Source organism: Geospiza fortis, unplaced genomic scaffold (assembly GCF_000277835.1).
Source record: "Geospiza fortis unplaced genomic scaffold, GeoFor_1.0 scaffold100, whole genome shotgun sequence".
In the NCBI taxonomy this organism is placed as follows: domain Eukaryota; kingdom Metazoa; phylum Chordata; class Aves; order Passeriformes; family Thraupidae; genus Geospiza; species Geospiza fortis.
The window spans coordinates 4998193-5023475 of record NW_005054350.1 but is presented as its reverse complement, the minus strand read 5'-3'; the positions used below and the strand labels follow the sequence as shown (position 1 = coordinate 5023475).

At 38.7% G+C, this 25283-nt stretch overlaps 1 protein-coding gene across 4 annotated transcripts in view; it reads right to left on the bottom strand.

The window, feature by feature from the left end:
* Positions 1–23508, bottom strand: part of PPP4R1 (protein phosphatase 4 regulatory subunit 1) — a 48706-nt gene extending 25198 nt beyond the window's left edge. Inside the window, exons 1-7 of one of the 4 annotated variants that reach the window (XM_031058856.1) lie at positions 23233–23337; positions 19977–20020; positions 18270–18376; positions 4270–4412; positions 2748–2894; positions 1056–1163; positions 173–238 (exon numbers count right to left, since the gene is read on the bottom strand). In XM_031058856.1, coding sequence (XP_030914716.1) covers positions 173–238; positions 1056–1163; positions 2748–2894; positions 4270–4412; positions 18270–18372 — 567 coding nt within the window. In that variant the 5' untranslated portion in view covers positions 18373–18376; positions 19977–20020; positions 23233–23337. Of the gene's footprint in view, positions 1–172; positions 239–1055; positions 1164–2747; positions 2895–4269; positions 4413–18269; positions 18377–19976; positions 20021–23232 lie in introns of all 4 variants that reach the window. The other 3 variants (XM_031058854.1, XM_031058855.1, XM_031058857.1) reach the window with 3 other exon arrangements.
* Positions 23509–25283: the final 1775 nt, after the last annotated feature.

The following is a 25283-nucleotide window of genomic DNA, read 5'->3' as shown; positions in this document are numbered from 1 at the left end:
AAACTGACTTGAAGAAATAAAATCAATACACAAGCCTCAGCACTCCCAGCACTTTACTCCCCCTGCCACGCTCCCCTGTATCTGCAATCTCTCATGAACTGCTCTTCTTCTGTAGCTTGTCTGGCTCCACTCCTGAATTGTATTACGAAAAACCCATTAAGAAATGACTTACCAGCATTTCTTCAGTGGCCTGCTGTCCAACCACACTGCAGATATCTCCAAAATTGGCTGCACATACCTTGCAAACAGAATGCAAGAAATAAAGACTAAGACCACAGTTTTAATACAGCAAAATCCAAGGGGAAAATAATAGACAACTTCTAAAATCAGAACAATGCGTTTTGTTGCAAACTCATTGTGAGCTACTTTCCCATTCCATCACTTCCCATGTTTTTAAAACATGGAAACATTATTTAAAACATTATTTAAAACTTTATTTAAAAAAATAAATAATTTTCTTTTTTAAAAAAATTAATAAGTCTTTTTTAATCATAGAAGAACCCCAGAACTTAAATGACAAGAAAAGAGGATAAAATGTATTTGAGGTGCTGTCAAATTAAAGAACACATGCAGCTATCAAGGGAAATAAGCTATCCAATGGCAGGATGAGACCAAAGTGCAGCCTCCACACCTAAATATCATGATGGAATACTGGTTTACTTCATCTTTGATGAAGATGAGCGTCTTGAATTGCATCTGTGCACAGAGATATGAGCTCAGGTGGCTGATGCTGTATCAGCCACAGTTGGTTCAAGTTTTCCTGGCTACCAACACAACCATAAGGACAAATGCCCAATCACACTGCAGCTATCTATAGCATAAGGACAAGCAGATTCTTTCTTTGTTTCTAGTAATAAGGGTAGTGATTCTGGAAAAAAAATCTCAGTGTCAAATGTTAAAATTTGTGGAAATGCGAGATACAAAAACCCCCACAGCTTTCACTTACACATGTCACAAATGAGATCTACCAGGGAAGTTTCTTAGTCACACGCAAGTTCCAAGCACATGACACATTTTTTCACAGATAATCGAGACCAGACGCTCATAATTCATACCTTACGAACATGAAACATCCTGCAGTCACAGCACATCTCGCAGAACCTGGGAAGCACAAGTCTTTCCGTGATGTCCTTTCCAACCATGGAGGCCATTTTGCACATAATCTAATGACAAGACAGACACTAATCAGAGATGCTTGCATAACACACCATTCTGTGTCAGCTAAGCAGAGGCTTTTTACATCTACTCTTTATTCTGATGAACATAACTTTACTGAAAACTGTGAAAAATATTGAAAACAAAATGCCATTTGAATTGAAAAGGTTTGGCCACTTTTGCAAAAAACTGTGTTTCCCATTTCCTTGTCATGACATGACACAGGTGTAGAAGAGAACACTGATCTTCCAATAAACTGAATCAAATTCCCAGCTAACAAAGCTAATTGGACTCTTAGAAATTATTCTCCCATGTTACCCGACAGACCTTAAAAAAAACAAAAGTAATGATTCTTTTACTACTTCAATACAAAATGTATATATGTAAAATTATCAGGAAATTATTGACAATTAATATGCTTAAGAGACTTCTGAGTCCTGCACAGTTTACAATTAATTACAACACTCCACTGCATATGTGCAACTCCCAAACATAAAATTCCCAAAGAAATGTATCGCACCAAAAAAAACCTCTTCCCTCTAACTGCTCTTTCATTCTAATTTGTACTGAAACGTAAAATAAAAAGCTTTAAAAAGCAAAAAGAATTTTACATTTACCATTCCCCATCATGTCAGTAGAGCTACTTACATTCATTCCCCTATAATAACAAACGATGGCTTTTCTAACCTCTAGGGGGTTGATGAGGTACAGAAATTTCTGTCAAGTTTCAATACCTTCAAAACCATGAAGACAGACAACACTAATCTGCTTATACTTTATTCCCTTATATATAGTTGTAAGCTTCATCAAGAAGCGCTAGAAATTTGGTGCCAAATGCAACAGTGCTGGAGACTTTTTACTGTTTATCAGTCCAGCCACTGTAGGAAAGTAAAATATTAAATGAGGTCTCTCTCAAGCAAAAAGAACAGGAAAAAAAAATTCACCAAGCAGAGAGCAGCAATATAAATTGCAATAAAAAAAGGAAACAAAAGGGCTTACATCTGCCATTTCTCCATTATAAATTAACTCATCTACTAACTATTTTAATTAAACACATACATTTTAATTACAAAGGTTGTGTCTAATGCAAAAAAACGGCCACCAACCAACCAACCATGAGTTAATCAACTCAGATGCTTATTACTTTGTCCAATAAAACACTACAGAATCAATAAAGAGAACAGACATACAGCAAGAAGCAACAGAACTGAGGCATTAAAGCTTTTGATCTGATGGAAATTTTCCACACAGGCCATTTAAACTTCCATAAAATAAACAGACAAACACTCAAAAAACTAAAAAGCCAACACAACAGATGCTTTAGGAGTCAATAAAATTAATCCCCTGCACTGTTTTGTCCAGCTGGGGTGTTTTTTTAATAGCATATGTAAGTTTTTGAATTTAAATCTTAACTTGACAAGAGTCTACAGCACTGACACAGCACAGTGGAAGTTACAGATTGGTTACGGACAGGGAATATAACATTTTCTTTTTAGTAATGGCTGTGCAACTTGGAAACACACCACCACCATTGCACTATAAAGCATTCAGGCAAATTTTTGGCTGTGTGATTTGGCACTGCTGTTACTTACAGCCACAGCTTCTGTCTTCACATCATCATTGCTGTCTGGAGCTGTCAGATCTATCAGCACAGGGCATACTTTGGTCTCCACATCGTATCTCTCAATGAGTTCTTGCTCCAACAGCACTAACAACGCTGCCTGGCTTGTTTTTCTGACCTACCACAAAAAGAGGAAAATTGAACCAAGCAATTCCAAGACAGTTTTGTTTTTTGAAATACAATGTCGTATTTTGGAAGCTGTACCTATATACCAACACACAGCAGTACTAACTGCACACAGTGACAGGACAAGTGCTCCACAAGAGCTTTTGCAAGCACTTCATGTTTGCTGTCCTGTGTTTTGAGAAGTATAGAGGTGGATACCTGCTTTAGTTGACAATGTGCAGGTGCTTCTGGGGTTCACACACAATTTGTTTTAATGTCAAAAAGAGCAGTCACGGCAAATCTCAAGCAAATGTGCGAAGAAAAAGCAGCACAATTAATGGAGAGTAACAAATTTCTAATACTAAACAAATCCTCTTTTTCTGAGATTAACAAGAAATAGGCTGGCAAGGAGAAACTGCATTTATTTCCAATGCCTTTAAATTCTGAGACACAATTCTGCTTAGTCCCATTTTGAAACAAATTGTGCAAAAATAAGATACCCATTATTGATGTCATAGCTCCCTAGCCCCTACCTCCAAAAGGAGTAATTGCACCAGAAGAGAAAACATTACATACAGCAAGAGACTACATACACTGCAATGCAGCAATTTTGGAAACACCTTTGAGCTCTTTGTTTCAGAGATCTGCAGTCCAATGAACTATCCAAGAGAGGTTAACACAATGAAAACAATCACTGAATCTTCTAGCAGGAGAACATCAAACCAAAGTAGAGTTGTTGTATTATACATGAATTAGCAAAACAGCTACTAAGAAAAACATGTTTGGGTAGTTATTTTTAACTCCGTAAATTTTGAAAAGGGCAAGGAAAAAAAGTGACAAACTCAAGAGGCCTAAAATATTGAAAATAATGTCTCAACTAGCATTAGTCTAGTCTGAAATTACTAGAAAAGCCTCAAGAAAGCTTTGGACAAGCTAACTTATACATGCAGAGAAACAAACCACATGAGTTCAGTCCAAAACGTTTATTGGACTGATATACAAATAACTGGTAATGAAGGTACATCATGGTGTTAAAAAACTGAATTATACAAAGGACTCAGTTTTTTATTACTACTAATCCTTTTTGCCAGAATTTAAATTATGTAAACTTGTCTAAATGACTAATTTTATCCATATGAATACAGTATCAGATAAAAGGCCCCAATTCAGGACAGATCACATTAGATGTAAAAAACCTGTCATTACATTTTCTTTAAAAGATCTTCTTTAATATTTTCTTTAAATAAATTTATAGTACCATGTATTTCATGTCCATTCCAAATCCTTACATCCCAAAATATAACATGCTTGTACCATGCTAAATTTAAATAATTTGGCATCACAACAGTATTTCACCAGCTAGTAAACTATTCCTACAGGAAACGTACCTGGTTATTCTGGTCGGCAAGGTATCGCACCACAATTGGTAGCAGGTATTTGGAAAAAGCATAAGGGATTGAAGGTCTGTTTTCTTGACAGAACATAGCAATATGAGGCACCTGTTCCATCAGTTCTGCCCGCACTGTTGGCTCTGTAAGGGTCAAAACAAAACAAAAAAAAAAATGGCACAATATATGTTTACAAGCATGCTCCCAGATCCTGCAAGAGTAAGCTTCTTACAGTACTCTACATACTAAGTATGTTCTCAAGTGTTCATGTCAGTGTGTTTGTCAAGCTTCATTTTGACATCTTTTTACAAAACCAGATAGAAGTACACTCTGCTGCTGAACTACTAAAAAGTCACATCTCACATTCTTAGTAATAAAAAAGAAGAGGTGTAAGACAGCCAGCCATCAAACATTATGAGTATCAGAATGTGATGGTGTTTGCAGGGGTCTTAAGATGAGGGAAGAGACAAGAATGTTGACCCCATGTTTCAGAAGGCTTGCTTTATTATTTTATGATATATATTATATTAAAACTATACTAAAAGAATAGAAGAAAGGATTTCATCAGAAGGCTAGCTAAGAATAGAAAAAGAATGAATAACAAAGGCTTGTGACTGACCAAGACAGTCGGACAGCTGGCCTGTGATTGGCCATTAATTAGAAACAACCAACATGGGCCAATCACAGATCCACCTGTTGCATTCCACAGCAGCAGATAATCATTGTTTATATTTTGTTCCTGAGGCCTCTCAGCTTCTCAAGAGAAAAAATCCTAAGGAAAGGATTTTTCAGAAAATATCATGGCTACATCAGAATTGTCCAAACTCCCTATGAGCATCACCGACTTCACAGAAACCTCCTATGCTGAAAGTCAGCCCAGAACTGGCACCACTGTGAGAAGAAAGGAACTGAGGGGGAGTCTGGGCCACACCCTCTCAGATGGGAAAGATTCCACTGGGCAGGATAACCAGCCATAACCACAGATGCTGTTCTTCATTCTTTGCTTTTTAAGGCTACTGATGTAATTGTCAGATGGAAAAGGAAAGTATCTTTCCAGCTGCTTCTGCTAAACCTTTGAGATGTGTTTCTCACCAAAGTTGGTGATTATTTAAAAAATATTTAATTAAATTTTTAAATTCAAGAAATGGCACACTGCCTGGATGAATCCTAATCCCCACAGAATATGCACATATATCTGGGGGATGAGAGAAGAAGCAAGAGAAACAATACAGATGTAGATTCAATTCCAACTATTAGAAAAACAAATTCAATTTAAGAAGCAGGACCTTATTACGTGCCTAACTTCCCCCTGGGGATAAAAAAAAAATCTGAACTAAGTACCTCTGCCCTTTCAGGATTTGTTGATATATGCAGTTATCACTGGTCTACTGATTACTTACAAAAAGACATAACATCAGTTACTCTCAAACTACACTAATTTGATTTAGAATATTTTAAATAATAAGATGTATGTGTCACAGGATAGATACATATGCCTTACTGAATTTTTACCTAAAAGTTGTTCAGGCAAAAATGGTATAACCTGAACCATCTTCCTTGGAATACTTGTAATTAACATGATTCATTAAAAATACAACCTTTCGTTAAACAGAAGCATGCAACATGCATTTGTATTTAACACGGCAAATGTGTGCAGCACTTGGCTTTCTTGAACACTGGCTACAAGTGTAAACACAGGTCTGAATAAAACATAACAAAGACAAAGCAAGTCCCCTCCTGTGTGCAGTCTTTTCTTCGCTGAGAACAATGAGAACAGAAAAGATCACTCCACACAAAGTAATTAAATGCCTATGGGCTCCAGTTCCTTCACTATAGACTTAAATTACTTTTCCTATAGAAAAACATACCAAAATCAGAGTTGGAGGGGACCTTATAGATCATCTAGTTCCAACCCCTGGAGGTTGGGGTTCCACTAGACAGGTTGCTCAAAGCCCTATCCAACCTGGCCTTGAACACTTTCAGGGTTACTCTGCAAAGTTTATGAATTCCTGAACAAGTTGCAAAATACAAAATGGAGTCTCAGACAAATCAATATCGTATAGGTTTGCTGTTCATGACAATAAAGTAAAAAAGTCTTCCAATCTCTTCTGTATCTCTTCCCAAATGTTATCAGGAGCATACAAGAGAAAAACATTTTTGTTTAAACTTCAGATGCTCTGAAACATGTGCAGGTTGAACTCCATAAGCAATACTGGCATCCTGAGGTTCGTATTGAAGAAGTCAGATCCCGAAGAACACTATACACACTATGTGCAAGTTTTAGCAGATCTAACAAAAATTCACACCTTAACAAAATGCTGAACTCTAGTTTTGTGATCAAACACTCCATTTGTAGCACTGAAGGTAACAGCTGACCAAAATATGCAGCTGTAACTAGGACAAACTAATAGTTAATGAGATTTTTGATTCTGAAAGTTGGAGTCGCCATATCATACTAACGCAAAGAAAGAAAATCCTATTGTAATAACTCATCTTTTGCTTCCTTATAAAAATTTGCCAGAGCAGTCCTTAGAACAAGAGGAAGAGAAGGTGAAACTTTTCATTAGGATGAGGTGGTGTAGGGGGGTCAACCAAAGTAGATCAGGTGCTTTCAAGAGTCAAGTCAGCAAAAGTAACTGTTTTCTTCCTACATTTCATTAAATTCCGGTCCTTTTATCTGACAAGGCCTGGCTTCTTCAGTTCTGGAAGATGGGCTTGAAGTGTGCCTGAGAAAGGAGTCCTTTCACATGCCAACTTTGACACATCAATGTGGTTTTTTTCACCTGTGTTACAACCTGCTCAAAGGTGGCTGAGTTAAAGAAGCCTTGCACCCTCCATTTGCTACTGCCCAGTATCCACTGAAAGCAGAGCAACTACAAATGGAAGTGTCCTTCCTTGCTGAGTGTATTTTGAGATAAAGAAAGACATTATCTCGGCAAACAGGCTGTACACAGCCCCTCTCCCAAGAGCAATTTGTTTTAAAAGGGTGAAGATGAAAACAGAGCAAGATGAGGAACTATCAGGCTGGGTAAGGAGGATGGGAACTTGATGGACAAGAAATAGGGACCAGTGCCCAAGGCCAGGGTTGGAGGAACTCATGCCCACCTTTCCAAGAAAGCTGTTATTTCAAGACATGCCCAGGACATGATCAATTGGCACAGGAGACCCATGTACCAACACTTATCCCTAGGGTCTTGCTCTCCCATCTTAGGACTCATGCCTTGTTTCTTGTGGCAGACAGATGACTGGGGGAAGGGAGGGAGAGAGGGCAGAAGTTAAAGGGGATGGAGAGTACGCAAAATCAATCTGACTGAGGCTGCATGCATGGCAGCAGTGCTTCTTAAATGACTTCTAAATTTGCTTCGGGCAGTTCCCACCCTCCCAGACACAAAACCGGCAGCTTCCATTTATGCCAATGCTACTGCTCATGCAGCCAGACAATAAACCCTATCAAAGAACTGATCTAGCTGATGCAGCTTTTGCCTTACCACAGCAGCATAATTAAACAGCAAGAACTGGCACTTAATATTGATCTCCCTGTGCAATCACATAATTCCCTCAAGCAGCAGAACTGTCTGATGATGGAAGCAAGCAACGGTAAAAGAAGGTGCTAGAACTGAGGGGAAGAAGCAAAATACTGGGAAAGCCAATTTATTCCTCTTCCTAGTGTGAAGCTGTGCAAAATGTTCATGCCAGGCTCTACACAGAGTAACTGCACACTACTCATTTGATTGCAGTCTGAACTCTGTCTTGATGGCAAAGAAATAGCTCTGCAATCAAAGCCAACAAGAACTCAGTATTAAGCATATCAAGAGCTGTGTACATACTTTAGCCACCAGGCACTCAAAATGGGGAGACTGTTTCTGTACCTCTTTGACACCTCTAAAGTTTTCCCACCCACTGATAAAGCAATGGCAACACTCCCTTTCCATAAATTGATGAGGTTTGCTGTGAAACAGGATTTATACATTTCTTTATGAAGCACTCCAGTAAGAGTGCAGGATGTACCAAAACCACGAGATCCTTTTCCTTCAGAACAGGGTTCATCTATTATGCAGCACTTATGTCAGCTGCCTAACAATACTAACGACCTGCAGATGTAAAGTGAGCCCCTTTCTTCCTGAGCTGCCAAGTCAGCTCTGGCTTTGTGAAGAACACAGGCAGATGAGACGATGCAATTAAAGATTTGAAACATTCATGCCCAGGAGTGAATTAGAACTGTAAAGTCACCTTAGTTCTTACATTCCCTAACTTTTAAGTACCCGGCTCTGGGATCTTTGTAAGGTCGATTCAAAGCAACAAACAAGGAGGGCTGTGTAGGGAACTGGCTGTGTAACACAACACCGTAATTCGCCATCAAAAGGCATTTGTGCTGTTCTGGGGAATTACTGCTGCTATGCAAGAACCTGAACCTTAAGCTTACCAATTTAGATAACAGCTCAATTCTTCCAAAGGCTGAGGCATATGTTCCAGTGTGTACTGAATAGAGCCTAATCTTGCAGTCTGATGCAGTTACAGTAAAGCTTTTTTTTGCATTATGTTTCCTTAAGACCCAAGCAACACTGCCAAAAAAATCCACTGAAGTCAGAGAGGTTTCTTATTCCCTTCATCTATTCCTCAGCTTTGTCTTTAGCTTGAACAGGTGGCAGCTCCAAGCAGGGATTCCAGGAGGCTTCAATACATAACAGTGTCTGCCATTTCAGTTAAAACCTCCCTGTTGTTTAAAACCAAATTTACAGCTTGGTCACTGTGTTAGTTTTGGCCAGCATTAATTTTCTTCATGGTAGTTGGTACGGGGCCATGTTTTTGATTTTTGCAGGAAACAGGGTTGATAAAGGATGTTTAGTTATTGCTGAGCAGCACTTACACAGAGCCAGGGCCTCTTCTGCCTTTCACCCCACCTCACCAGCAATCAGCAGGAGACACACAAAGAGAGGAGGCAGCCAGGACAGCTGATCCCAACTGACCACAGGGACACCCCGGACCATGGTGTCATGCTGATCACATAGAGCTGAGGGAAGAAGGAGGAATGGGGGAAGTTTGGAATGGTGGTGTTTATGGTCTCACGTCACTGTCAGGTGTGACAGAGCCCTGCTCTCCTGGGGATGGCTGAACAGCTGCCGGCCCATGTGAAGTGGTTTATGAATTCCTCTCACATTCACAGTGAAGAAGGCAGCTTAAATGTTTCCAGCACAAATCCAAAACATGGCCCAATATTAGTTACTATGAAGAAAATTAACTCTACCTCTGCCAAAACCAGCAGTTATCAACAGAGTGAACAGTGCACAGCAGTTACAAGGTGTTTTGTAAAGCATAAGCTCATCCAGCTGGGGAATACACGTGCACTCTGTGTTTTTTGCACTGCAAAATATAGTCAAGGACCAGGCATTCACACAGTATAAACAAACCAGAAGGAGAATTTTGCTTCACGTCAAGTTTCTGTTTTAGGCAGTCTGGAAAAATCTCTGTGTACAGCTAGGCTCTACATAACATTTGCCTGGAACAGTATTTTTCTGTTCAGCAGAGGAAGTATTTTTAAATGATCTTTTCAAATAACCTCTTGAAAGTACAAAGTCTAGCTATTCCTTAAAATGGCAATCTACTAAAAAGAAACCCTGCAATTTGTTAAAACAAAACCTTTAAAAATAAATATTAATATAAAATACTAGATTTCCTTACTCATTAGCATTTTATTTCATTCTATCATATCTAGTGTATTATCTAGATACAAAATTACACTGAATTGAGTTTTAGGAATCAAGCAAAATTAAGAGAATGACAGAAGACAGTGAAAATAGCTTCCATTTCTTCTATTCATTAAACAATTTGGAAAAGAAGTTTCCAGAATAAAATGACACAGTTCTACCTCTCTTCATTTCCAGATCACACAAAACCATCAATATGTTCAAATCAGCATCTAAAGAACCTGGGCAGACTTTTTTCTGCATAAACAAACCCTCAGTTTTACCTATTTCAAAAATAACCATTCAAATCAAACTGACTCTAAAATCACAGAAGTAACTAACTGTTTCTTCTTTCATCCATGAAAAAAACATTTCCCCTAAAATCTGACACCATCTCTCATGTATAGTGCCAGCACGCTCACTTGGCTACTCCTAGCACATACACTCAGCTTGGATCTATAAATGTCTAATGTTTATTTCAGCCCTGCTGAGGCTTCAGTTCACTCTCTATTCGACCTCAGCTATGATGAAGTAAAGCACCACCATCAGCTGCATACTGAAAATTAAAAAGGGATTATTTTAGAGCTGCACAGTGTAATACCAACTAATTGCTTCAGATCAGCTATTTATAAATCAAGTCATTACTCCAGGGCCACCCCACAACTAGATTTATTTCACAATGCTTTATTCTACAGCAACGTACAGTATTTTAAAAAAAGTCTGCAGTGCTTTCATTACCCCACTATGACCATTCTGAAATACAAGCAGCAGCGAATTTCCATTAGATTCGTGAGGAGTTGTAAGGTTTTTATGTTGTAAAATTGTATATGAAGAAAAACCATTGATGATGTTAGAGCTGCTTTAACTGACAATTTTTATGGAAGTTTTAAGTACATCTGTATATTAATAATATTGCCCTTTGTTCTTACTAAGGGTTGTGAGCAACAGGGAAAGGTGTTTAAGTGCATGGCTTTGCATTAACACTTCAATTCAATAAAAGAGTAATTCATGGAATCACAGAATATCCTGAGTTGGAAGGGACCCAGAAGGATCATCAAAGTCCAACTCCTGGCCCTGCAGGGTACCACCCCAAGAGTCACACCATGTGCCTGAGAACATTGTCCAAATGCTTCTTGAACTCTGTCAGGCTTGTGCTGTGACCACTTCCCTGGGGAACCTGTTCCAGTGCCCAACCACCCTCTGGGTGAAGAACCTTGTCTTAATATTCAACTTAAACCTCTCCTGACACAGCTTTATCTATCCTCTTCTTTCCCCAGAGATAACCTTCCATTTCCAACTTTCTTCCTTCTTTCTACAAACACATGTATATTCCCTTTTGAGTTCTACCATTTCCCATTTCATACTTCCCTCTGACTTTGCTACCTCTTTTGAAGATAAAATAAAAGCTAGACAAGTGGAAATACACTGTAGCCAGAGCCCATCCCTTTTAGTGTAGAAGTCCAGCAGAAAGGCATGTGATGCATGTGCTGCTTCAGTAATCAGGCTCTTTTCTCCTACTAACCAGAAATGGATTTCATTACTGACTGGCAGCGCAAGGAGTGGAACATGGACTAATGAGGGAGGGTAAAGTCACCGTTAGTCACTCATCAGACGCATGGAGAGGCAAAAGAAGTTTACATCAAGCTCAGGAGAAAATTCTTAGCATAGCACGAGGTGGGAGATGAGGTATGGAAAATCCTGGAACATGAAGATGGAGAAGGGAAGAAAATGCAGCTGGAGAAAGGCAAATATTAGCATTATCATTAATAATAATAACTGCTTACATATGAAGATTTTTGTTAAATGAAATGGTGCACTATGTGCTGTTTGACAGGTAATGTTGGCATGTCTCAAAATACCAACAGCAGTAATTGAACCTACATTAATAAAGCTATTCAAGCACACTATTAAGTAATTAGGGTTGTGAGGCCATCCACATTAAGCCTGATTATAGAGCTTCAAAATTTAATGACCAATTAGCCTAATAATTGTTTTCAAATTCAGTTTGTTTTGGAAACTGCATTTACAGCTGATTCTTTGCAGTAAAGAGATTACTTTTCGTTCAGAAGAAAAACATCCTAGCTGGCTATATTCAGACAAATAAGCACCAGCCCTTCAGGATGCCATTTTATTTCCCCCCATCATTTATTTAAAAAGATATCTATTCCACAGTAAGCTACATTACATAGGCATTTTAGGAACAAAGATACAGACTTTCACTTTTAAAGAAACTTCAGAAAGTAAAGTTTAAAGCTTCTGGAGCCTCTTGCACACCAATAAAAATGCCAATAATGCAGTAATTCGAGCTGGGGCTAACTTTCAAAGCCAGCTAATTGCACTTCAGCACACAATGATGAAATCTTGTATCATCTAAGCCACTCACAAGCTGGTACCAAAAAAAAAAAAAAAGTTTGAATTATGCTTATTTGTTTAAGTGAGTAACTCAGACATAAGGCCCTTGTTCAAGCTCTCACAAGCCTGTGGCCAGTGTACATTTCAGAATGAAGAAGACCCAGCTATCTTAATACAAAGATAAGCATTTTTAATCTAACAAGGGTTTATGGGGGATAACTTAACATTTGCCAAGCACTGAGCTTATATGTCAAACTACTTCTTGGCTTGTACAGATTCAAAGACACCATAAAAAACTCTAAGTGAGAAATCATACCTAACATCCCTGAAGAAACAGAAATTACAAAGTGATTGAACAGCTGATTCAAAAGCAGTACAAGGGATCTTTCTTAGCTGTCACTACTCAAGGAAACTTGGTACCAAAGACAGCAGGGAAGTCCAGTTTAGGACTGAAAAATACCCAAATTCCACAGCAGAATCACAGATTTAACAGCAACACCCAACTACAGCAACGAAGGCAAACACTGAAGTCTTACAAATAACTCAGATTCAGAGAATAACTTTCTTTAGCAAGTAAGGGCCTTGGGGGCAGGGGATTATTCCCCAAATGCCACTGATGGGTTTCCTCCATGGAACAGTTATTCTGTGCTGCCATTTACGTACAAGAGCAGCACATGACACCAGGGCAGAGCAAATCCTGTGTTCTGCCAGCACTGGGAGCAGCTCATGTCCAGGACCACCTGAAGTGGGTATTTCTTCCCAGTAGAAACACAACATTTTGATGTTGTGATTGATTTTAAGGCTACAAGTGCAAACTGGAACTAATTCATTACCAAGAGTCCAAACTACCCTGTCAGAAGAAGGCACACTTTATATCATTTGTATGTGCAGACACAATGGTAATCAAAACTCTCTTTCACAAAATACAATTCACTACAACTCTACTCAAAGGGTCCAAATGAGTTTCCATCAAAAGCTATTTCTTTCAGATTTTTTTTTTACAAAAAGCTTTTATAAAACCAGTTTTAGAGCTGATACTTGCTTTTGTCATGATGCCTCAAAAATGTGTCTTGGCTACCCAGTTGGTATCTCAATATAGGTATCAATCGTAGCAAACCATACATAATTTTCTTCCATCCTACTATCATATTTGGACCCAGATATTTTTCTAGTAAAGATCATTTTTATTCCACATTAAAACAGTGTTTAGTGCAGCCAAGATGACATTTAGGTTCTCAAAGTTTTATCACAGTAGATGAAGAATGAAAATGATTGGAAATTCTCCTGCTTTTAAACACAGAAATGGCTGTCTCAGCATAGCCCCAGCTTATTAAAACAAAACAAACCTTAAAAAAGCCACAAAAAAAAAAAAAACCAACAAACCACAAACCCAAAGAATTTTTTAAAAACCCTGAGACTGTTTGTTTTTCAAGCAAAGACCATGTCTGAAAAACATCAACTCCACTACAAGATTTCTGAAAATGCAAGGTATTATTAACAGGACAGAACGCTCTCTGGGTAACTTTAGGATAGCTGGTATTTCTAGTTCACTGCTGTACCTCTACTTCAGAAATCAGCATCAGTAGCCCAGAAAGAGAACAGATAATATGTATCCTGGGTATATTCTTCAATTTCAACCTCATTATACCAACCAATGAAAAAAACAGGAAAAGTATCTCACTTTCTGTGACTTGATTTGACAAGAGAAGACAAAGAGCTCCAAATGTTAAAATAACTGGCATAAGACTAACAAGCACCAACAGTTACAACTGAAAAGACTTGTACTTAGTCATAGATTAGTTTGACTTCTAAGTTTGTTTTAATTTTTATTTATTTAAACATTTAAATGTGAAGTTTTGGCTCCAGGAGGGCTCTACCCATACAACTATCTTACCATAACCAAGCAAGTTAAAACACATGGACATTTTTACAATGTTTTCTTATTCCAAATTCAGGGGCTTTTATGTTTTATGGACAAATTGGAATAATAAATACTGTAAATGGAAAGAAGCAAGACAAAAATTAACAAGTCTAATAGTAACAACCTTAAACATACACACACAAAAACCAAAACCCCTGCAAACAAAACAAAAAAGCCAAAAAAAAAAAAAAAAAAAAAAAAATCCACTGTGCTGTGGTATGAATAATAGTCAAGCCCATATACTAAGATGATACAAAGCAGATCAAGCTCCCTAATGAATTTTCACATGGTTTAAAACACAAGGTTGTTCTAATAACCTGTCTTACCGAAACCAGCCAAGTCCAATACTGCAACTGCTCGAGGCACAAGACTCACAGTTAAGTTTGCAGAAATTTAATTTGTGGGGCAGCTGCAGAATCCAGCGCTACTAGTTTGGCAGATCTGAGACAACTTCTACAGTGCAGGAAAAGCCTGAACTGCTGCTTTTACTGACGCTGAGAAAATATCAGCTCTGACTAAAAATGTACCCCACCCTCGTTAAAGGCAACAAATTGATTTGAGCTCAACTCTTGGCTTCCACTACACTTCTGCCTAAATAAACTTCAATTTGACACACTTAGTTGGTCACCAATGAAAAGCCTAAGGCTACAAGTTGCTGCAAGAGGCCATTTTCCCTTGGACACATCTGTCCTATTTTCTAAGCTGAAGTGGAGCTTCAGAAAGTGTCTGATGCTCAAAACTATTCAGAAGGCCACACAAACAGGCAACTGTATATGCAGATTTCAGAAGCAGAGCTTTGCTAGCAAAGCACTCTATAAACAGTAGCATGTCACTGTTCTCAATTAAAGACACATTTTATTGTAAGTGAATAGTGACTTTTTTTCCTTTTTAAAGAATCCTTGGAGAGGTACTCAAAACAATTATGTAATGCTTACAACAGGCTACTTTTCCTGGCTAAACAAGGACATTCCCTCAGAAAAATAAAACCATGCATTTTAAATCAAGACAGTAGTGACAGAATAACAGAAATCAGCAGAATATATTTTTACCCTTGGAAAGCATTATCTTCTGCAGTTCCAGAAGAAGTGACAAAAACTAACAAACATTAAATAGAAGAAACATTTTCTTCTCATTCAAGATTTAATACAAATTTATCTTCATAGCATACCAACAATAACAAAAGAATGACCGGATCTTTTCTGATGTTCTGCTGCTAGACTTTCATCCTTCTGGTATGTCAACTGTATCTAGATATGTTGAAATCAAGCCCTTAATTCTTTCTAGGTAATTTTTAAACCAGAATTCTGTCACAGCTCTGTCCACATCATTTTTCCCTTCATCCACTTCCCCATAACTTTTTAAGCACTCCTTTTCTTTCACATTTGTTTTTCATTTTTATCTTGCTTTTGCCTTTTAATCTAAACACTCAGCAGTCCCAATACATCGACTTGCAACAGACACACTGGATCTACAGAGCCCTCCTACTCATTGCAAAGAGGGTGCACAAGCAAGCTCAGTACACTGGGTTTCAAGAGCAGACTTTTGGCATCTTCACGGATCTGCCTGGTGGAGGTACCATGGGATAAAGCCTGAGGGAACAGCTACACAAGAAAGTTAGTTAATATTCAAGGATCACCTCCTCCAAGTTCATGAGCAATACATCCCAAAAAAGAACTAGTCAGGCAAAAACACTGGGAGGCCTGCATGGATGTACAAGGAGCTCCTGGACAAACTCGAGCAAAAAAGAGGAAGCCTACAGAGGGTGCAAGCTAGGACTGGTAGCCTAGGAGGAGTACAGAAAAATTGTCTGAGCTGCCAGAGACTGGGTTAGGAAAGCTAAAGCCTCAAAGAATTAAAACTGGTCAGGGATGTCAAGGGCAACAAGAAAGGGTTCTATAGGTACACCAGTGATAAAAGGAAGACTAGGGAAAATAGGAGCCCTTTCTAGAAGAAAGAGACCTGGTTACCCGAAACAAGGAGAAGGCTGAGGTACTCAATGTTTTTCCCTCAGTCTTCAGTGACAAGGTCTCCATCTAAGTCCCAGAAGGCAAAGGTGGGGATTGGGAGAATGAAGAACTGCCCACAGAAGAAGATCAGGTTCAAGATCATCTCAGGAACCTGAAAGTGCACAAGTCCACAGGACCTGATGCAGTGCATCCGCAGGTCCTGAGAGAACTGGCAGAAGGAGTGGTTAAGCCACAATCCATTGTATTTGAGAATTGTGGCAGCCCACTGAAGTTCCCACCAACCTGAAAAGGGAAAACAAACCCCTCATTTTCAAAAAGAGAAAAAAAAAAACACAGGGCCATCTCACCTTGGTGCCTTAGCAACACCATGGTGCACTCCTCCTGGAAACTGTGAGAAGGCACATGGAAAATAAGGAGGTAATGCATAAGAGCTAACACAACTTCACTAAGGCCAAACCATTCCTGGCAAATCTGTTGGCTTTTTACAATGGGGTTAAAGTGTTGGTGGATAAGGGAAGAGCAACTGACACCTGGACTCATGCAAAACATTTGACACTATCTCTTTAAGTCCTTGTTTTTAAATCAGAGAGACAAATTTGAGAGATGGTCACTCAGTGGATAAACAGCTGGTCAGACAGCTGCACTCAAACAATTATGGTCAACAGCTTGATATCCATGGGGAGACCAGTGACATCTGAAGCTCCTTAAGGGTCAATACTGGGACCAGCACTGTCCAACATCCTGGTGGGTGACATGGACAGTGGGATGGAGAGCACCCTCAGCAAGTCTGCCCACTACACCAAGCTCTGTGGTGGGATTGATATGCTGGAGGGAAGGGAAGCAGCCACAAGGACCTTTATGTACCTGAGAAGTGGGCCTCATGAATTTCAACAAGGCCAAGAACAAGGTCCTGCACCTGGGTTGGGACAAACCTTGGTACCAATGCAGGGTTAGTAGAGAATGGACTGAGAGCAGCTCTGAGGAGAAAGATTTGGAGGTGTTGGTTGATGAGAAGCTCAACATGACCCAGCAACTTACAGCCCAGAATGCCAAACACATCCTGAACTGCACCAAAAGCAGCATTGGCCAGCAGGGCAAGGGAGGGGATTCTGCTCCTCTGCTCTGGCAAGACCCCATATGGAGTGCTGCATCCAGCCCTGGGGACCCCAGGATAAGAAGGATGTAGACCTGTAGCAGTGAGTCCAGAGAAGGTCATGAAACTGTTCAGAGAGATAGAGAATCTGTCCTACGAGAGAAGGCTGACAGAACTGGGGCTGTTCAGCCTGGAGAAGAGAAGGCTCTTAGGGAGACCTTACTGCAGCCTTCCAGTACCTAAGGAGGCCTGAAAGAGAGCTGGAGAGGGACTTTTTACAAAGCCATGTAGTGTTGATAAACAGTAATGGCTTCAAACTGAAAGAAGGCAGGTAGCAGAAAGTCTTCACTGTGAGAAAGGTGAGGCACAGGAACAGGTTACCCAGAAGCTGTGGATGCCTCATCCCTGGAAGTGTTCAAGATCAGGCTGGATGGGGCTTTGAACAACCTGGTTTCGTGGAAGATGTCCCTGTCCATGGTAGGTCCCTTCCAACACAAACCATTCTCTCATTCTATATTTGCACCTTTACCAATTCTTGCTGCTTCTCTTACCTGCACACCTAGTTGCCCAAAAAGGTGCAAAGGAACAACTTCAGCATTTAAATTCTATCAAAACTGAGAGTGTTGCACAGATGGTTTCCAAGTTTATTTTCAAGGCAAGAAACTAATCTTGATCTACAAATCTAAAATAATCATGTAGATCTTTTGAGTAGCAAAAGTAAATAATAAAAGTTACAAAAAAATGGACTGTTGGAAAGCTGCAGTCCTACATTTTGAAGGGGTGTAAATCTGTTGATGAAAATAGTAAGGAAAAAAGTAATCTTTGGGGGATGATTAAGAAAAATTAAATTTTACACTATTTTATTGAATTTGCAGAAGCCTAGTTTGAATATTGGAGAAAGAACATACTGCTCTGTGCTAAACACAGGTTCAGCAACTCTGATTTTCCCACATCAACCCAGTAAAATGTTTAGTGCTACCTACCTGAATCATCAGCTAATCTGCTGATTCTCTCCAACACAGCAATACAATCTCTCTCATCATCACTGACTTCCTTCAAAGTGTCCAGCAAACTTCGAGCCACCATTTGCCTAGTTTACAGGAAAGATTAAAAATCAGCATTATTTGTGTCCAGAAATACAGCTAAATCAAAGTTATGAATCACAGAAGTTTCTTACATAAAATAGAATTTTATATATATTCACTGAAAATTTAATTTATAAATCATAGTAAATTTAGTTAGCCCTGCTTTGGGAATTCTTACTTCTGATACCTGGCATAATCTTAAAGAATTGTAAGCTTTAAATATAACATTAAAAGTATCCCTTTCATTTACAAGGACAAGAGAAACCAGCCACCAAGACCAGAAATAGTAATCATCTGCTAAGTGGGCAAACAGGAGCTGAATGTTAGGAAGTCAGAATCAGCCTTCCATCCATCCTCATCTATGAAGTCCTTAACTTGTTCCATACAAAGCAAAGTAACACTAGTAACATTAAAATGTTTTTAAATAGAACTATGAATTTATTTCACAAAAGCATGAACACTCAAGCCAAAAAGATTTTCATACCAATGGTGTTATAGTTGACATTTAAACCAACAGTGGTTGACATTTAAAAGTCAAACTTCATTCAAATGCTATGGGTATACACTGTGAGTATATACTGCGGGTACATACTGTGAAAATAACACGTACTACCCAACCCATGTGTACCTGAGACATACATTAAGCAAAGCAGAAACATTAAGAAAATATGAAATAAGCCATCATCAACTCAGTTACTACTTCAAATGCACAAGAAAATTTTCTACGGATTAATTTATGAGTGATGAGATATAGACAGATTTGGGAATTTGGCCTCCAAGGTTCTGTCATAGCCTGTGCTACAAAGTCATACCCATCAGGTACCTAGACAGCCCTGAACACAGCTGGGAATGTGTGGCAATCAACCTTTCTCCTCAAAAACACCCTGCAATGGCATAACTTTTTCTTACCCTGCTGGATAATGTGGGTCACATGTCAGTTCAGAGAGCTAGCAGAATTATCCCTGGATAATGGAATGGGAATGGGCCAAGGAACAGTGTCCAAGGCACTGGTAGATCTGGTAATGCCCTGGAGCAACTCAACAAAACACTGAAGTAGCAAGTGTCAAGTGCCAGGTATTTCCAGAACTGAAGGACAGAAACACTCCTAGGATGTAGCCTAGGTAGAAGCACTGTTGACAAACAGCAGTACTGTAGACAAGAGCAGAGGCATACCTACACTTTATTATGTTCACTACAAGCAGTGAACGTGAGCAGTGGTCAACAACTTACAAGAGAACAGATGGTTACATTCCTAGTGCACAAGGGAAGCTCAAGAACTTCACAATTCCATGCAATCAGAGAAAGGCAGGAGGTTTCCATGAATTCCCAAAGCTAAGCACACATTCGCTCCTACTGAAAATCAGTAATTTAAATATTGCACATTGGCCAGTCGTAGAACTATTTTAAATTAAACTGTTTTGACATACAGATGTATAAAATCTTCTAAAAAACAAACTGAAGAAACCATTTGCCTTTAATGAATTTCTTCTCCCTCACTCTTTTCAACTCCACAGAAGTACACCTCTCAGCAGAGATCTTGATACACAGTTAAAATTCAGCCATAAAAACCCTAACAGAGGGAAACAGACTGCATGACACACTAACCTAGAAGCAGAGTTGACTTGGTCTTTTTAAAGGGCTGGACACCTCTGAAAAGAGAAGAGGAACAGATGAAGCAATTTCATAAACCAGCCTGTGTGGACACGTGTCTCCTACATATTTAATGTAGTCTTGGAAAGTGAGAGACAAGTCAACTAACCCACTGAGTCTCAGCAAGTAAGGAACCACAGTAAACCGCACTACTGCCAAGATGTGCTTTGGTCTGAAGAGAAAAAGCAGCAATAATTCCTCATATGAAATGAAGGATCTGTGTCCAGGAACTGCCTCACTATTCAAATATATTTATTGGTGAGTGCTCTACAACTCTGAGCCTTCTTAATGAGGAATGGAAGCAAGTTCATGGCAATAAAGATTAGAAAAACCCACGAGGGATTTTAACACAAAATAACCAAAAAGAGACAAAAGCTAAGCTCCAAACTGCACCAGCAACTAGCAATTGGTTTTTAAAGCAAGTAGCAAAAGGGAATCATCATCCTTGTGTGTATCTACACACACCAGTGCTACCAGACACAAGAAGACTCTGTTTCAGGGCGATGGCTTTGGTTTTCTGCTCAACATCTACTCTTGCTGCAATGTGATGTTGGATTATTAAGGCATATCCTAGAGATGCTACCCAAATCTGAACTGAAGGCTGCCTTTTCAATAATCACACCACAGCCAGACTCCCACTTGCCTTATTTTGGAAACAAACAATTTATTGTAATATTTGTCAGGTTCCCCTCCATTCTCATAGGCAACATCTATGGTGCTTATGAGCAACACCTAAACCAGTAAAAATGTAAAACATAACATACCAAAAGCTGTCACAAAGCAACACCTTCCATCACTTGGGAAGCTGTTAAAGGATTCCCTACTTCTCTCACTCTTTTTCAGTTATTCCTATCAGAAATCTTACATATTTAAACAAAGAAGACATTCCTATTTCCAAGCCTCATCTCCTGAAATTTTTTAGGACACAGACACTGACTCATTTCCATCTCAGAACAAGTGGCTGAGAAATCATGAGCGCTCAAGAAATCCACTTAAAGGAGACTAGATTTTAGCAGCAGTTGTTAAAAATCCCTTTAATCATTCAATACAATCACAGGCTGCAAATATGCTGCACAGGTAGGTGATTAACCAGATAGAAAGGGACAATAAAACCAAATGCAAAGAGAAATAGTATCTAAAATGAAATTTAAAGATCAAAACCTGCCACACTAAAAGCAAATTCATCCAATTAAAGGGGGAAAAAAAATCTTACCCTAATTTACCCAGATTCAATGATTATGTTTCAAGAATTTGGAATGTGTAACATGAAGCTTCCACATAAATGTAGGTTCCAGGTCACAGAAACAACTGAAACATTATTAACTCAATCATAGTATTTTAAAACTATTAAACTACTCATCAGTAATTGGATGTGCTGATACCATACTAAGACATAGGAATAAGCAAATGTAATTTAATTAATCTTTTTCGTATTAAATGCTCCAGTTCCTCTGCTTAGCAGAAATCCCTCCCATTATTCTGAGACTGACTAATGCTGAATCATCATAAACTGACTGCAGTAGTCACTATCATTTATTGTGATCTAAGTGCTACTCAGTTATACCACTAATAATTATCATTTGCTACTTCCTGTATTTTCTTATGCCACATAACACAATAGGCCTACAAAGAGAGCTAGGATTAAAAAATGTTTGTACCAGCAGAAATAATCCAAACAAGCAAACACAGGGAAAAAAAATCAGGAAAAACTAGTTACTCTGACCACCTTCCCCTGCAGGAAAGCACAGGATGCATAAAGCTGGATAGAGCAATTAAAAGGATTCCCAGTTTATGCATGCCCATATCCAGTGCAATCCATACTAAAAAATCAGACACAGTTTTTTCTTAGGTGGGCAAGTAAAATATGAGGAACAGCACTGTTGGTTAAAATTCAAGATACACAACTTGAGTTTCTCAAGATACTCAACTTGAGTTTCTGAGTTTGTTCTCCTCCCTGCTGGCTTTTATTATACAATTGTCACCTGGAGCCCTGAAAGCTCCTCTTCCCTCCCTCTCCATGAAAAGTCAAAACATGCAAAAACTCTCTCCTGGTAGTATGAGTGTCAATTTCATCTTAAATTGTAAAATACAGCAATTTTGGATTTCAGGAAAAAACAAAATTTGAAAATGGCGTGTATTTCAGAACTTATATGTGCATACAGGTTTATGCAGGTTATAACAAGAGAAACCATTCTGCAATTTTCAGCTTTGATTCAATGGTATGCTCACACATGTAGTGTGGAATTTTAAGTACAGTTCACGTGACTAAAGTTAAGAACAGGGCTAAATCCTTTCCAAACCCAGGCCATGAACAACAAAACAGAGCCTATCCTATTGGGTGGTTGATCACAGACTTTGCTTCTGCATATTACTGTATTAAGAATTCAACATTAAAGCAAACACGCTTCATCAAAAGCTTACTTGAAGCCCAAACTAAACCATGTTCAAATAAAATACTAGAAAATCTCAATGTTAACATATTTTATACATTTCTGTGATCATGTTACTGTTTACAGTTCCAATTAAAATAAACTGTGGGTTTGAACTTCTCCATTTGAGTGCAGAGCATCTGAGTGCAAGGGGAAGGGGTGGGATGTGTGTCTGTCTGAAGTATGCTACAATACCTGTGCTTTTAAATGAAACAACCATCTCAGTGGCATTACAGAAATAAAAAGGGGAAAATGCAGAACACAGCATTAACTGGGCAAGTTCACTTTCAATAACCAGAAGCAGCAATACTCAAGCTGTAAACTACAGAGGAGACTGATTCTGAAATAAAGTTCTTGGCTTTCTCCTGGCAATCTCCTGGCTGTTCATTATGCTCTCCTGACCGTTCATGAAGTATTTTCTTAAACTTATTTTCACACAGTTATGGATGGAGTTTACTATCACCTTACAGTCCTGTGCCAACAGGAATGTTAGCATCTGCAAAAAAACCTAAATTATGTTCTCCAATTAAGGAAGAAGTTCAAGAAGTCCTTTACTACAGTTGCTTAAAAGGTGAACTAATGTTTTTCTGTTATGATTAATATTTTGCTCGCTCTAAGTAGGAGGCAAATGAGCAAACAGAAGGAGGGGTGGAAACTGAAGTTTCATAAAGGTGTTGGGTTTTTTGAAATTATTTGTATTCCATGCAAATTAACTTCAGTCAGATTTGAATCAGATGAATAGTTTGCATACCATTAGCCAGACAGACATTTAAAAAGCATACCTGTTAAATATGTTCTCACTTGCAGCGTACTTGTCCAATCTTCCCAAAGGCGTCAACATCTCATCTTGTGAGACAAAGTCCAGGGCTGAAGGTATAATAATCACATCAGACTCTGAGTTGTAGTCATCCACACCAACTATCAGAGACATCAGAAATATTCCTTATAATCACAGTAGTTTGACACTAAAATGATGTCTGTTGTTGGTCTGAAATACAGAAGTCTAGGCAAGGTCCCATTGACAACATATTTAGTAACTGCATCACATTGTTCCCACCAGCTCCCCCAGCCCCCATAAAGTCTTTTCTATACAAGTGTGACTGATGATGTATAAATGGATTTTGAGTCATTTTCTCTAAGTTCCCAAGTAAGATTCATCACTAAACTTCCTGAGTATTTTTATACCTTATATTTTTCTCAAGCAAATTACTTTTATCTAATTGTAAAGTCAGCTTTTTGAAGACACGAACTCAAATCATAGCTGCAGGTAGCCCAAAGTTTATACAACATGATCTAAGAGAACAAAAAGACTTTGTTCTAAAACAGAAAAATCTAAACTAGCCATGTAAAAAAAAATCAGTGTGATGCTAGATGCTACCAAATAAAATGGGCACAAATCACTTTAATTACTTCATAATTATTAACGAGCAAATCATCAGGAACTTCATATACAACATTTATCGACATAGAACCAAAGAAGTGGAAGGAAGTCCAATCCTGTTCTGTAGAACTGCTTAAGAATTAAGATTTGAATTACCACTTTTTAGTTTCTGTATGCCCTCAAAACTGCTCTAAAACTCAGTCCCATAGCAAACACACACTTCTGGCTGCAAATGAGATCACCTGTTGGAAAGGTCACCTCCATTAGTCCTGAAAACACAACACAACCATACACTACCCCTACTCTTCAGTCTATCCAAATCTCCCTGAAATGCCTTTTCAGAACTTGCAAATAGAGAAGATCAGAATGCAGACCTACAGGTCCAACAACAACTTTTTTTAAATGAACTCTACAAAAGGAAGAAAAAATATTTCTGTCCTCTACCTTCCACACAATTATGCTGTGCTACATAAATTGCTTACCAAATAGTGTCATTATTTTCAACATTCAGTATACATAAACAGCTACCACTGCCCGAACATCTTCCTTACTGTACTTCAAATGTCAAAAGACAAACACTGAGCTCTGGGAGAATTATATTTTTAGACATAAACTAAGGTAATGGCACCCTTTTACAAATGAAGTAATTCTCCCATTTTCTACATAGGGAATCAATGGACATCAACTGATCCTGTCCTTGCACAAAAGACCAGATTTTGCAGTTGCTGATAGGACATGAAATTCTTGCCAGAAATCAAATGAAAAAGTGATGAGGAAAGAGCAAGAGCGTAAGAGCAATCTAAGAGATGGGAGAAAGGAAGAAAGTGTACTAGGAGCCAAAGGAAATGGAAGAGCAATCTGAGAAGGGGAATTAGTGGTGTTAGATATTTGTAAGGTAGAGGATAGAATAACAAACTGCAGGGCGAGGAAGGGAAGGCTGAAAAGAAAGATCAGCTGCAAAAAGCTATTGCAACACAAAGGGAAAGTGTTTAGCAACTCCAGGTTTACATAACTGTTTGAACTTGTGTTTGGTTTGGGTCTGTGGGTTTGTTTGGGTTTAATTTTTGTTGTTTAGTTTGGGCTTTTTGCAAGAATCTGTTTTATTTTCACAGGAAGTGGGAGGCGAGTAAAAATGAACTCATAGTGCAAGCTAGGACTTTATGCCAGGTTAAGTTAACAAGGAACAGGCTACATCCTTTCATAGGCCTTTAATTCAACCCACAAATCCAACTGAAAGCAAGGATTTTTCTGTGTTTTTAGTTCTGCCGTGTCACACCTAGACTATTTCAGTGGAAGAAATCTTCAACTATGATCCAGTTCAACTGCCCAACCACCTCAGGGCTGACCAAAACTTAAATCACTTCCTTCTCCACTTCCCATTCTCAGGAATCTACAGAAAGTGATGAAGTCACCACTCAGCCTCTTTCTCTCCAAACCAGACCGTGAAATTAC